Raw genomic sequence first — 13,557 nt, 5'->3', positions numbered from 1 at the left:
GAGGCAACAGAGGCAACACAACATATCTACAACTGTACAATCTTTGATAAACCTGTCAAAAACAAGCAATGGGGAAAGGATTCCATGTTCAACAAATGGTGTTGGGAAAACTCGCTAGCCATGTGCAGAAAGCAGAAACTGGACCCCTTCCTGACACCTTACACTAAAATTAACTCCAGATGGATTAAAGACTTAAACATAAGGCCTGGCACGATAAAAACCCTAGAAGGACATCTAGGCAAAACTATCCAGGACATAGGAGTAGGCAAGGACTTCATGAACAAAACACCAAAAGCATTGGCAACAAAAGCCAAAATAGACAAATGGGACCTAATCAAACTCCACAGCTTCTGCACAGCAAAAGAAACAGTCACTAGAGTGATTCGGCAATCAACAGAATTGGATAAAATTTTTGCAGTTTACCCATCTGACAAAGGGCTGGTATCCAGAATTTACAAAGAACTCAAACGGATTTACAGGAAAAAAACAAACAAGCCCATTCAAAAGTGGGCAAAGGATATGAACAGACACTTTATGAAAGAAGACATATATGAGGCCAACAATCATATGAAAAAATGCTCATCGTCACTGGTCATCAGAGAGATGCAAATCAAAACCACATTGAGATACCATCTCACGCCAGTTAGAATGGCGATCATCAAAAAATCTGGAGACAACAGATGCTGGAGAGGATGTGGAGAAAAAGGAACACTTTTACACTGTTGGTGGGAGTGTAAATTAGTTCAACCACTGTGGAAGACGGTGTGGCGATTCCTCAAGGCCTTAGAAATAGAAATTCCATTTGATCCAGCAATCCCATTACTGAGTATCTATCCAAAAGGCTGTAAGTCGTTCTACTATAAGGACACATGTACACGAATGTTCATTGCAGCACTGTTTACAATAGCAAAGACCTGGAATCAACCCAAATGCCCATTGATGGTAGACTGGATTGGAAAAAGGTGGCACATATACACCATGGAATATTATGCAGCAATCAGAAATGATGAGTTTGTGTCATTTGTAGGGACATGGATGAATCTGGAGAACATCATCCTCAGCAAACTGACACAAGAACAGAAAACGAAACACCGCATATTTTCACTCATAGGTGGGTGATGAAAAATGAGAACGCATGGACACAGAGAGAAGAGTATTAAACACTGGAGTCTATTGGGGGGAAATGGGGAGGGCCAGTGGGAGGGGGAGGTGGGGAGGGATAGCCTGGGGAGAAATGCCAAATGTGGGTGAAGGGGAGAAAGGAAGCAAAATACACTGCCATGTGTGTACCTATGCAACTGTCTTGCATGTTCTGCACATGTACCCCCAAACCTAAAATGCAATAAAAAATTTAAAAAAAAGAATAACTACCTTAAATTACTCAATTAAAAGAACTGCAGATCTACAGTTTATAGGATAAACCATCCTGAACACTGATGGGAGGACTTGGGGTACCACTAAAGGTAGAACAAGGAAAAGGATGGTCTTTCACATTCTATTTTCAGAACTGCTAAAACACTACATTTCATGTATAACTAGAGCTCAGTGCCACAACTTCCTGTTTTGTTCAAGGAAAACAAGTAACTGAAGGCTGAGAATGTTCCAGTCCTTGGAAACGTTTGATTAGGATTCTTGCAGTATCAGTCTATTCCGAACAGAGTGAAGGCTACCTAATAGAAAGGTTAGCTTTCCTGAAACATATCCAAGTCTTCACTCTATACTTATTTTTAAGGTAGAACTCACAAAACTAGCTCTAGTTCTAACCCAGAACATAATTTATTGGTTCAAGAATTTTAAAATAGGATCTCTACGAAACAACAAAGTAGCTATTCTAGTCTATTACTCAGAAATCAAAACCAAATACCCTCTTTTCATTTTTTAGATTATAAAGGGAATACAAAAAAATTAATACAACAAAATAAATGGTCATTACCGATACATTAGAAAATACAGTAAGAAACAAAGATAAAATGAAGAACACTCATAATTTCACCATTCTGTGATTACTACTATTACTTTCTTCCAGTCTTTTTTTGTACATATATGTAATTTTTAAAGTTTTCAAATGTGATACTAGACTATATAGTTTGAATTCTCCCCTTCTCACTTAACATTATATCATGAATATACCTGTATAACTCAAGGTTCCATGAAAGAAGCAGCAGCAGATAGTCAGCCCTCACTATCCATGGGTTCCATAAACCAAATCAAAATATTCCCAAAAAAAACATTGATCAAGCCGGGCGCGGTAGCTCACGCCTGTAATCCCAGCACTTTGGGAGGTCAAGGCGGGTGGACCACAAGGTCAAGAGATGGAGACCATCCTGGCCAACATGGTCAAACCCCGTCTCTATTAAAAAATACAAAAATTAGCTGGGCATGGTGGCATGAGCCTGTAGTCTCAGCTACTCAGGAGGCTGAGGCAGGAGAACTGCATGAACCCAGGAGGCAGAGGCTGCAGTGCGCCGAGATCACACCACTGCACTCCAGCCTGGTACCTGGTGACAGAGCAAGACTCTGTCACAGCAAAAAAATATATTGATCAAAATATTTGATGCACATCAAAAATATCCCCCAAAAAAGGCTGGGCATGGTGGCTCACACCTGCAATTCCAGCACTTTAGGAGGCTGAGGCGAGTGGATCACTTGAGCTCAGGAGTTCAACACCAGCCTGGGCAACATGGCAAGACCTTATCTCTACAAAAATACAAAAATCAGTTGGGCAAGGTGACACATACCTGTATCTCAGCTACTTGGGAGCTGGGACAGGAGGACTGCTTTAGCTCAGGAGGTAGAGGCTGCAGTGGGCCAAGATCATGCCACTGCACTCCAATCTGGGCAAGAGAGCAAGACCCTGTATCAAAAAATACATATATCCAAAAAAAATTTTTAAATGGTTTTGTTTGTACTGAACATATATGAACATCTTGTTATTATTCCCTAAATAATACAGCGTAACAACTATTTACATAGCATTTACATCGTATTAGGGATTATAAGTAAAATAGAGATGATTTAAAGTATATGGGAGGGCTGGGTGCAGTGGCTCACACCTGTAATCCCAGCACTTTGGGAGGCCAAGGTGGGCAGATCACAATGTCAGGCGATCAAGACCATCCTGGCCAACATAGTGAAACCCCATCCTTCTAAAAAAAACATAGTAATAACAAAATTAAAAATAAAGTATATGGGAGAATGTGCATAGGTTATACACAAATATTATACTCTTTTATATAAAAGACCTAAGCATCCATGAATTTTGGTATCCACAAGGGTCCTGTAACCAATCCACTGTGGATACCAAGAGAAAAGATTTATTAAGAGAGTTACTACAAGAAATTGGCTTACATGATCGTGGGGGCTGGCTAGGCCAGTCTGAAATCCACATGGCAGGCCAATGTGGAACTCTCCAGAAATTGAGTGCAGCTGCTGTCCATCAGAGAAATTTCTTCTACTTTAGGGGAGCTCTGCTGTGCTCTTCAGACTTTCAGCTGATAGATCAGGCCCACTCAGATCACCTATGACAATCACCCTTTCTTAAAGTCAACCAATTATTAATTTTTATCACATCCACAAAATAGCTTGATGGCAATGCCAAGGTGAGTGTTTGACTGAATAACCAGGACTGTCGCTTTGCCAAACTGACAAACAAAACTGACCAACACAATATCCATGTCAGTACTCTTTAAAAGCATTTTATAAATTTACTTATCAACTCTCTTACTACAGAAATTCAGCATTCTTCCAATATTTTGCTAATATAAGTAATGTTGGAATAAATAAAACTGAAGTGAACAATGCTATAAACTGAATGTTTGTTTCCCAAAATTCCTATGCTAAATCTTAATCCCAAGATAATGGTGATTACGGCTCTGCCTTCATGACTGCAATTAGTGCCCTTACAAAAGAGACTTCAGAGACTTCTCTCGCCTCTTCCACCATTTGAGGACACGGCAAGGTAACAGAGGTTATGAATCAGAAAGTGGGCCCTCCCCAGACGTTGAATCTTCCAGTATCTTGATCTTAGACTTCCAGTCTCCAGAACTGTGAGCAATAAATTTCTGTTGTCTATAAGCCACCCAGGCTATATTATTTTGTTATAGCAGCCTGAGTGGACTATGACAAACAACTTTGTATAGCCAATCTTCATTCTCACATCTGATTATTTTATTGAAAGACTACTACTGGTAAGGAGTAGAAAGAACTCCAGAAAACCTCATAGGATTCCCTGAGTCTTTGGTCAAATACAAAACTGCACATATGTGAAGTGCAACTCCATGAGACAAGCAGGAAACTAACTGACATGGACAATCCCAAGAGTTGGGAGATGTTCAAGCCTCAACCAGCCTGAATGGGAAGTGCTCACTAAAGAGCTGGAGCACTCAGAAGACCAACAAAGGTCATGTCTTAGAAGACTAATCTAGTTCTAAAATAAAAGTATCCTAGACACATCTTAACAAAGCAGAAAAACAAGGCCAGGCACAGTGGTGCACACCTATCATCCCAGCACTTTGAGAAGCCAAGGTGGGAAGATCATTTGGGACCAGGAGTTCGAGACCAGCCTAGGCAACATATTAACACTCCATCTCTACAATCAATTGATCAACCAATAAAAACAAAAAACAAGCTTCAAAAAGATCATTCTGATCAGCAAATAAATTAAATGCCTGCAAGAACAAAACTCAACACTCAACAGAAGAAACCAAAACCCAGAGACTTGACAATATAGCATTCATTAATGTCTAGCATCCAATCAAAAATTATCAGACATTTGAAGGAAAAAGAAAATGTAACCCAAAATCAGGAGAAAACTCAATCCATAGAAATAAACCAAGAAATGACAGAGACAATGGAATTAGCAGATAAAGACTTTAAACTATTATATTAAAGGATTTAAAGAAAAACCAAGGTAGGAATCAAAGCCATAAAAAACAATCAAAAGAAACCTGCAGGGCTGAAAAATAAACTATCTGAAATTAAAAAGTTACTAGATGAGTTTAACTAAAGATTAAACACTAAAGGAGAAATGACAGTAGAGTTGAAGACAGGTCAACAGAAACTATTCCAAAAAAACGGCAAAGAGAAAACAGATCTAAGTGTGTGTTTGTTTTGGGGGTGAGGGGTGGGCTCAAAAGTCCCTAAATAAAATAAACACAGGAAAAAACACCACAGTAAATCTTAATCAAATTGCTCAAACTAATGATAATAACTTAAAAGCAGCTCATATATAGCAAGAGAATGGGGATATCTTGCATGCAGGGAACAAAGAATGTCTACTCACTTCTCATCAGAAACAATGCAAGCCAGAAGACAATGGAATGATAACTGTGTAAAGATTAAAATGTGTCTTTAAAATGTGTAAAGAAAAACAAAAACAAAAAAGGCATCAACCTGCAATTCTACATACAGCAAAAATATCCTCAGAAATGGAAGATGAAATAAAGGCATTTTCAGCCAAAAAAATCTGAAAGAATTCACTACCAGCAGATCTGCACAAGAAATATTCAAGAAAATCTGTAAGGAAATATCAGATCTCTGCCTTCCACCCTACACTCTCCACTTCCAATCTCTAAAGCCTTATTTCACCCCTTCTCATCCAGAGCTTTGTATTCAAGAGCTGCTCCCCTTCACAAAACTTATTTTCTCTTACTCCATATTTTATAAGCCATTCCAAGTTGTTCACTTTGCTTCATTAACTAAATACAAAATTCAAAAACTCCCCCACAGCCCAGGCAATATAGTGAAAAAATCTATTTAAAATTTAGCCAGGTATAGTGGCAGACATCTCTACAAAAAATTACAAAATTAACTAGATATGGTGGTGCATGCCTGTGGTCCCAGCTACCGAGGAGCCTGAGGCTAGATGATTGCTGGAGCCCAGGGGTTCAATATTCTACTGAGCTATGATCATGCCACTGCACTCCAGCCTGGGCAACAGAATAAGACCTTGTCTCTGTTAAAAAGTGTGTGCGCATGTGTACACGCACGAGCATGCGCACGTGCACGCACACACACACACACCAATCTCCCCCCAAAACAGGTCAGAAACAGAGCACAGGAGTGAGAAAAACCGAAGAGAACTCAAGGTAGCAGAGATTCAAGGGGACACAGGTGACCCATCCTATCAAGGAGGGGAGAGTGAATTTTCAAAAAACAAAGCAGGCCAGGAGGATCGTGGCTGTCTTGCAGACACTGCTACAACTCCCACACAAGAAGGGATCAGCTCCTCTCACTTAGACTGCAAGGAAGGACTGTATAACTAAGTTTAGAGCACCCACGAAACACAACTCCTAAAAAGTGAGTACCAGGACAGCATGAGGCTTGATTCAGAGAAACCTTATGTCATATTCAAGCTCTACTGCTCATTAGCTGCTTGACTATCGGCTCATTTAAAATTCACAACAGCTCTATGAGACAAGTACTATTATTATCACCTACATTTCAGAGGAGAAAATCAATTCACAGAAAGGTTATACTGCTTGCTCAAGGTAATACATTTAGGAAGCGGCATAGCCAGGATGTGAATGCAGTCACCTAAAACAGACTGTCATTTCAGGAGTCCATTACACTGTGAGCACATCCTAGCAGTGCTCCTGCAGAGAAAAACACAATTGAGGCTGAGGCTAAGCCTCTAAACAGAGATAAAGTTAGGTCTTTGTGAGAGGAGTCAAGTGCTCTAATTTTGGCTCTGAATTTCAAATGGTTGTATGACTATCCACCTTACCTAATAAAAAGGAAAATGATCTTAAGCCAACTGACCTCCCATCCTATGTAACTGAAACACTGTAATGCGCAGTTTGCAAATATGAAGAACTAAATAAATACTGAGATCAAGAATTGGTGTGTTACAAAGTAAGAATGAATTATGGACAAACCTAAACACCAGATGTTAAGCAAGAAAGAAGGAAGCTGCAAAGTAGAAATTCCTACCTGGGAAGAGCTGGTGGTTCCCTAGGGATTTCAGCAGCACCAGTAACTGCTCCTGGAGCTTCTGCCTCCGAGCCATGAGCCATTTCCTTCACAGGGGCCTGTGGGCCTGGAGGCTGCACTTTCTCTACTTCCTGAGGCCCACCCAATTCTGTGGTGGAGTCAATCTCTATTTCCTGGACTGGTACCAGGACTGGCTCCTTCTCAGCTATAGCAGCTGACACAATCTTGGCCTCTTCTTCTTCCTTTCTTCTGATTTTCTCTTCAAGTTCCTGCCTTCTCTTATCATCCTGATGGGCCATGTGGTCAAAGGTTTTGAATACCTAAAATCAAACAGCAATCCAGCAATCAGTTCATCTGCCCAGTAATGTACCATATATCTTGTGGAAATGTGGTAAAATCTGGTAAGGAGAGAACCAAAAGCCATAAACTGACAAGTTTTCCCATTGGCAAAATGGAAATGCCCTGCCACTTCACCAAAAACTGACAGGTAAACAATATTTAACAGGAGGGTTCCAAAATCAACAAAATCAAAAACTTACAAGCCAAGCTAACATTATTACATACCTAAAAGATGCACAGTTAGATGGTCTTTGCTGTCATTTTTATAGACCTCAGTCTTGTTCACAATACAAAGAATACACAATCCTGGTACAATTGTGGGTTATAAAGGCACCAAAATTCAGACTCACAAATGAAACATGAAAACATGGCTGAACTTCAATTCCCAAAATGCAACCAGTTTTACTGGACTGCTGCTATTTTTCACCACACTGCATGGCCATTCAGTTCAACAAACATCCACTATGTGCCTACAGGGTGCAAGAAACACACACACAAAAAAAACATCAAAATGGTTTCTGCCGCCTCCTAAGAACTCAAAATTCTGGTGTGTAAACAAGTTCCTAACCTTCTCTGGGACACAGTCACATCCATGAAGGTGCTGGGATCTCTTTATCAAAAACATACAACCAAGACATACCCACACATGAAAACTCTGATACAAGAGTGGGCACGACAGAACCCTTGATTCCCTGTCAGAATGGGTGGGAATGAGCACGTCTGGCAAAAGAATTCTAGGGAGACTTCCTGGAACAAGGAGGATCCCAGTTAGACCTTGAATGAGAGGCACATTTTCCATAGGAATTGGAGGAAATGCCATAGCTCCAAGAACAGGCTTGTCAAGGAATGGCAAAAGCTCTTACAACAACTGGAGGGAGGAAAGGCTGAGAGAGCAACCTGAGAAATGGGTCGGAGTCAGATTCCAAAGGGCTAGAATGCAGACAGGTATTAAATAACAATGTTCTGTGCACTGCACAGGCAGTCCAAAGGATGCTAACAGACTAATTGTGTCAAAGGATTCTATAAACATTTCTCAAAACGCTCACAAAAATCCTATGAAGACGACAGCGTAACATTTCAAAAATGAGAAAAAATAAGGCGTGGAGAGGTTAAGTAACTTGCCCCAGCTCCTGCTGGCAAAAGAAGTAAAAACTTACGCAGCACACACCAAATAGCGTAGGGAGATGATGATGTAGACAGAGGAGAAAAAAATTAATGAAATCCTAAAAAGTTAAAAAACTGGAAACAACACCAGAATCACTTTTACTTCTGCAGATAACCTGAAGCCCTGACTTGATTCTAACATTCGTGTTTCCACCCCTTTGAGTCCTTTGCTCTCAAAGCTTCTCACTCTCCTAATATTCCAGATCTTCATCTTAACTCCACAAAAGCAAAGCAACAAGAACCCTCTCTCCTAACACCTGAGACTTCTAACACAGAACCCCCAGACTTGATAGACCTCACCATGCCACTGCCCCTGCTCACTCAGTACATTCAGTCTTCTCTGACCTGCCCATTCACACCACCGGGAAGTGCTGTCACTACCAACCTCCCAACCATCACATGTTCTCAGTAGTCATTCGAGAGTCACAGAACATGGAGCTGAAAGAAAACTCCAATCTGTGACCTCCAACCAATCTTCTCAGCTGTCAAGAGGTGACTCTCCCAAGATATCCCAACAAGTTACATGAAGAACAGGATGTAGCTAGCTTTCCTAATTCTAGTTTCAAGGACTCTACTAAGGAGCACTTTAATTAAAGAAGACTCCAAAAACAAAACTCCATTATCTATTATAATGAATGGCTTGTCAGTCTAAACTATTTTTATCTTAAAACATACTATTACAAACATACTATTGGAATGCAATTTTCACATACATCATTCCTGCTGAGGTTCTTCAAGCTGTGTATCCACGCTATGCAAACTCTTAGGAGGAAATGTATGAGTAGCCTAACTCTACACCAACAGTCTACTTCCCAAAATATTAAGGAAACACTTTGAAGTTCCACATTCGTGCAGCCCAGCATTCCCATCCAAATTCTTCTCTGCCTATGTTCAGCAGAGACACCAAGCATCCAACTTCCCATGGGGATGGAGGGGCAGACCACAGGAAGGAGTCTCATGCCATTAAGTTAGGGACAGAAAAAGAAAATCCCTAGGAGGCAGATGAGTAGGAGCGGTGAGGTTAGGAGATCACCTACTACCGTGGAGAAATGTTATGCTGGTACCAAGTCACTCAATCTCATTCAGTGTTGTCCTACCCCACAACAAAACCCTTGTCAATACTGAAATCTACCTTTACAAGCCTCCTGCCAAATGAGTTTTTGTGGATAAAAGAACAGGTTCTGGCCAGGCACAGTGGCTCACACCTGTAATGTAATCCCAGCACTTTGGAAGACCAAAGTGGGTAGATCACCTGAGGTTAGGAGTCCAAGACCAGCATGGCCCACATGGTGAAACCCCATCCCTACAACTAAAAATACAAAAATCTGCCAGGCAATGGTGGCACGTCTGTAATCCCAGTTACTGGGGAGACTGAGGCAGGAGAATAGCTTGAACCTGGGAGATGGAGGTTGCAGTGAGCCAAGGTTACGCCACTGCACTCCCAGCCTAGGCAACAAAGCAAGACTCCATCTCAAAAAAAAAAAAAAAACAAAAAACAGGTTCCCATGATTCACCCTGATCTACCCAAACAAAATATCCAGGGTATACGTGTTTTTAAAAGTTCCTTGGCCAGGCACAGTGGCTCACACCTGTAATCCTAGCACTTTGGGAGGCCAAGGTGGGCAGATCATGAGGTCAGGAGTTGGAGACCAGCCTGGCCAACATGATGATACCCCCCTCTCTTCTAAAAATATAAAAATTAGCTGGGTATAGTGGCACACGCCTGTAATCCCAGCTACTCGGGAAGCTGAAGCAGGAGAACTGCTTGAACCCAAGAGGCGGAGGTTGCAGTGAGCTGAGATTGTGCCATTGCACTCCAGCCTGGGCGACAGAGTCAGACTCTGTCTTGAGAAAAAAAAAAAAGTTTTTAAAGCAATGCTGATGGTTGAACCATCTTCCAGAAAACATGACACCTCTCTTAGCCATCCACTGGCGACTGACCCTTTGGCTTCTGTGAAACTTGCTGCTCTCCACCAAGATTTTCCCCAAGGTCTGTTCTTCACCTTTGGCTCTTCTCTCTCCCTCAGGTGTCCCCAAAATCCAGGTGACAGCTCAGTTAATACATTTATCACTATTCCGGTCACCCAAGTTGAAACCGTGGATCATCTTTAACCCATTCCTCCCCTTTCTCCATCCCTGCTCCCCATCTCCACTACTTCATTGGACTGGTCACCAAACCTTAACCTATAGAAGTATCTTATAAGAGGTGGTATCAGGTAAATGAGTTACCAGGTAAAATGAGTGCACTATCTCTTTCAGTTCATCTGTGAAACAAAGACCAACCTCTCTGGTTATGTTAAGGGTTAAATAAGATGATAACAAACCCAGAATATAAAACATCTGATATTAGTACATATTAGGTGCTCAGTATACAGTTCTCCCGCATACCTTCCTGTAAGCTACAATCATCCTAGACAAGTGTCTTCATCCTACTATGGAATGAATGGTTAAATAACAGAACACAAGGATATGGAATCCACAAAATGAAATTTTTCGTTACAGCTCTACAGTAAACTGGCTGTGTTGTTGGTCAAATAACCTTGCTGAACTGGTACGTAAACTTGAAACTTACCTATTTCACAGAGACACTGAAGATCAAATGGCAAGACTTCATTAAACTGCAATAATGTCCTGCTAAAGGCCACCTCCAACAGCTCTCTGATCACTAAGATGGCACTTATGCCAACTGAGAAGGATGAGAAACAGCCCTAAGTTGTGAAATTGAATCCTAGTGCAACCCCATCCCTCATTTGGCCCTATTACCCTGGTAGTTACCAAGACATTCAAAGCTTTGGCTTCTACTGAGGAAAGTAACATCTGATCAACGTGAAGCATGTATTAAGACTTGAGGAGGAAACATCTGAAGCACTTTATAAACTGTAACATGCTAGAGAACTGGGGGAGGAATCATCAGCATTTCTATCTTCTTGGGTTTCTATAAACAGGCTTAATGCTCAGCTGAACAGTTTCTTTCAATCTCATCAGAAGTCCCGCCTCTCTTATAAAACCTTCACTTCCCAACTATCATTTCTATTTCCTTTCTTTACAATGGGCTCTATCAAATAAGTGCCCTTACAGAGTTTTCTGTTACTTTCTGGGTTTTCTCTCTTTAACTGCCAAGTGTCACAAGGAGAGAGAAACCATTACTTAAACACCCGTATCACCCATACCTGTGGCAACTAAGTGTAAACTACATTCAGCCAACAGCTGCTTACTGTTACAGTCACTGAATGAGTACTGACAGTGCTTCCGACATACAATAAACTTAACCTGAAAGGTACCGAATTAAATTCAAATGAAATTTTTTTTTAATTGGATTTTAGGTTTTGGGGTACATGAGCAGAGCATGCAAGACAGTTGCGTAGGAACACACATGGCAGTGTGCTTTTCTTTCCTTCTCCCCTTCACCCACATTTGGCATTTCTCCCCAGGCTATCCCTCCCCACCTCCCCCTCCCACTGGCCCTCCCCTTTTCCCCCCAGTAGACCCCAGTGTTTAGTACTCCCCTTTCTGTGTCCATGTGTTCTCATTTTTCATCACCCGCCTATGAGTGAGAATATGCGGTGTTTCATTTTCTGTTCTTGTGTCAGTTTGCTGAGGATGACGTTCTCCAGATTCATCCATGTCCCTACAAACGACACAAACTCATCATTTCTGATTGCTGCATAATATTCCATGGTGTATATGTGCCACATTTTTCCAATCCAGTCTATTATCAATGGGCATTTTGGTTGATTCCAGGTCTTTGCTGTTGTAAACAGTGCTGCAATGAACATTCGTGTACATGTGTCCTTGTAGTAGAACGATTTATAGTCTTTTGGATATATACCCAGTAATGGGATTGCTGGGTCAGATGGAATTTCTATTTCTAAGGCCTTGAGGAATCGCCACACTGTCTTCCACAATGGTTGAACTAATTTACACTCCCACCAACAGTGTAAAAGTGTTCTTTTTTCTCCACATCCTCTCCAGCATCTGTTGTCTCCAGATTTTTTAATGATTGCCATTCTAACTGGCGTGAGATGGCATCTCAATGTGGTTTTGATTTGCATCTTTCTGATGACCAGTGACGATGAGCATTTTTTCATATGATTGTTGGCCTCATATATGTCTTCTTTCGTAAACTGTCTGTTCATATCCTTTGCCCACTTTTGAATGGGCTTGTTTGTTTTTTTCCTGTAAATCCGTTTGAGTTCTTTGTAAATTCTGGATATCAGCCCTTTGTCAGATGGGTAAACTGCAAAAATTTTTTCCCATTCTGTTGGTTGCCGATCCACTCTAGTGACTGTTTCTTTTGCCATGCAGAAGCTGTGGAGTTTGATTAGGTCCCATTTGTCTATTTTGGCTTTTGTTGCCAATGCTTTTGGTGTTTTGTTCATGAAGTCCTTGCCTACTCCTATGTCCTGGATAGTTTTGCCTAGATGTCCTTCTAGGGTTTTTATGGTGCCAGGTCTTATGTTTAAGTCTTTAATCCATCTGGAGTTAATTTTAGTGTAAGGTGTCAGGAAGGGGTCCAGTTTCTGCTTTCTGCACATGGCTAGCCAGTTTTCCCAACACCATTTGTTAAACAGGGAATCCTTTCCCCATTGCTTGTTTTTGTCAGGTTTATCAAAGATTGTACAGTTGTAGATATGTTGTGTTGCCTCCGGTGCCTCTGTTTTGTTCCATTGGTCTATATCTCTGTTTTGGTACCAGTACCATGCTGTTTTGATTACTGTAGCCTTGTAGTATAGTTTGAAATCCGGTAGTGTGATGCCCCCCGCTGTGTTCTTTTTGCTTAGAATTGACTTGGTTATGCGGGCTCAGTTTTGGTTCCATATGAAGTTCATGGTGGTTTTTTCCAGTTCTGTGAAGAAAGTCAATGGTAGCTTGATGGGGATAGTGTTGATTCTGTAAATTACTTTGGGCAGTATAGCCATTTTCATGATGTTAATTCTTCCTAACCATGAACATGGAATGTTTCTCCATCTGTTTGTGTCCTCTCTGATTTCGTTGAGCAGTGGTTTGTAGTTCTCCTTGAAGAGGCCCCTTACGTTCCTTGTGAGTTGTATTCCAAGGTATTTTATTCTTTTTGTAGCAATTGTGAATGGCAGTTCATTCTTGATTTGGCTTTCTTTAAGTCTG

At 41.0% G+C, this 13,557-nt stretch overlaps 1 protein-coding gene across 2 annotated transcripts in view; it reads right to left on the bottom strand.

Moving 5' to 3' along the window:
* Positions 1-13,557, bottom strand: part of LOC144578335 (uncharacterized) — a 63,307-nt gene that overhangs the window by 47,329 nt on the left and 2,421 nt on the right. For both annotated transcript variants that reach the window (XR_013523890.1, XM_078342477.1), the window contains exon 2: positions 6,931-7,250. Coding sequence is in view for 1 of the 2 variants with exons in the window: in XM_078342477.1 (XP_078198603.1) it covers positions 6,931-7,250 (320 nt within the window). In the remaining variant the exon portion in view is untranslated. The remainder of the gene's footprint in view (positions 1-6,930; positions 7,251-13,557) is intronic.

This window comes from Callithrix jacchus, chromosome 11 (genome assembly GCF_049354715.1).
Source record: "Callithrix jacchus isolate 240 chromosome 11, calJac240_pri, whole genome shotgun sequence".
Lineage (NCBI taxonomy): Eukaryota > Metazoa > Chordata > Mammalia > Primates > Cebidae > Callithrix > Callithrix jacchus.
The sequence above is the reverse complement of the archived record's forward strand: the minus strand, read 5'-3'. Positions and strand labels throughout refer to the sequence as shown.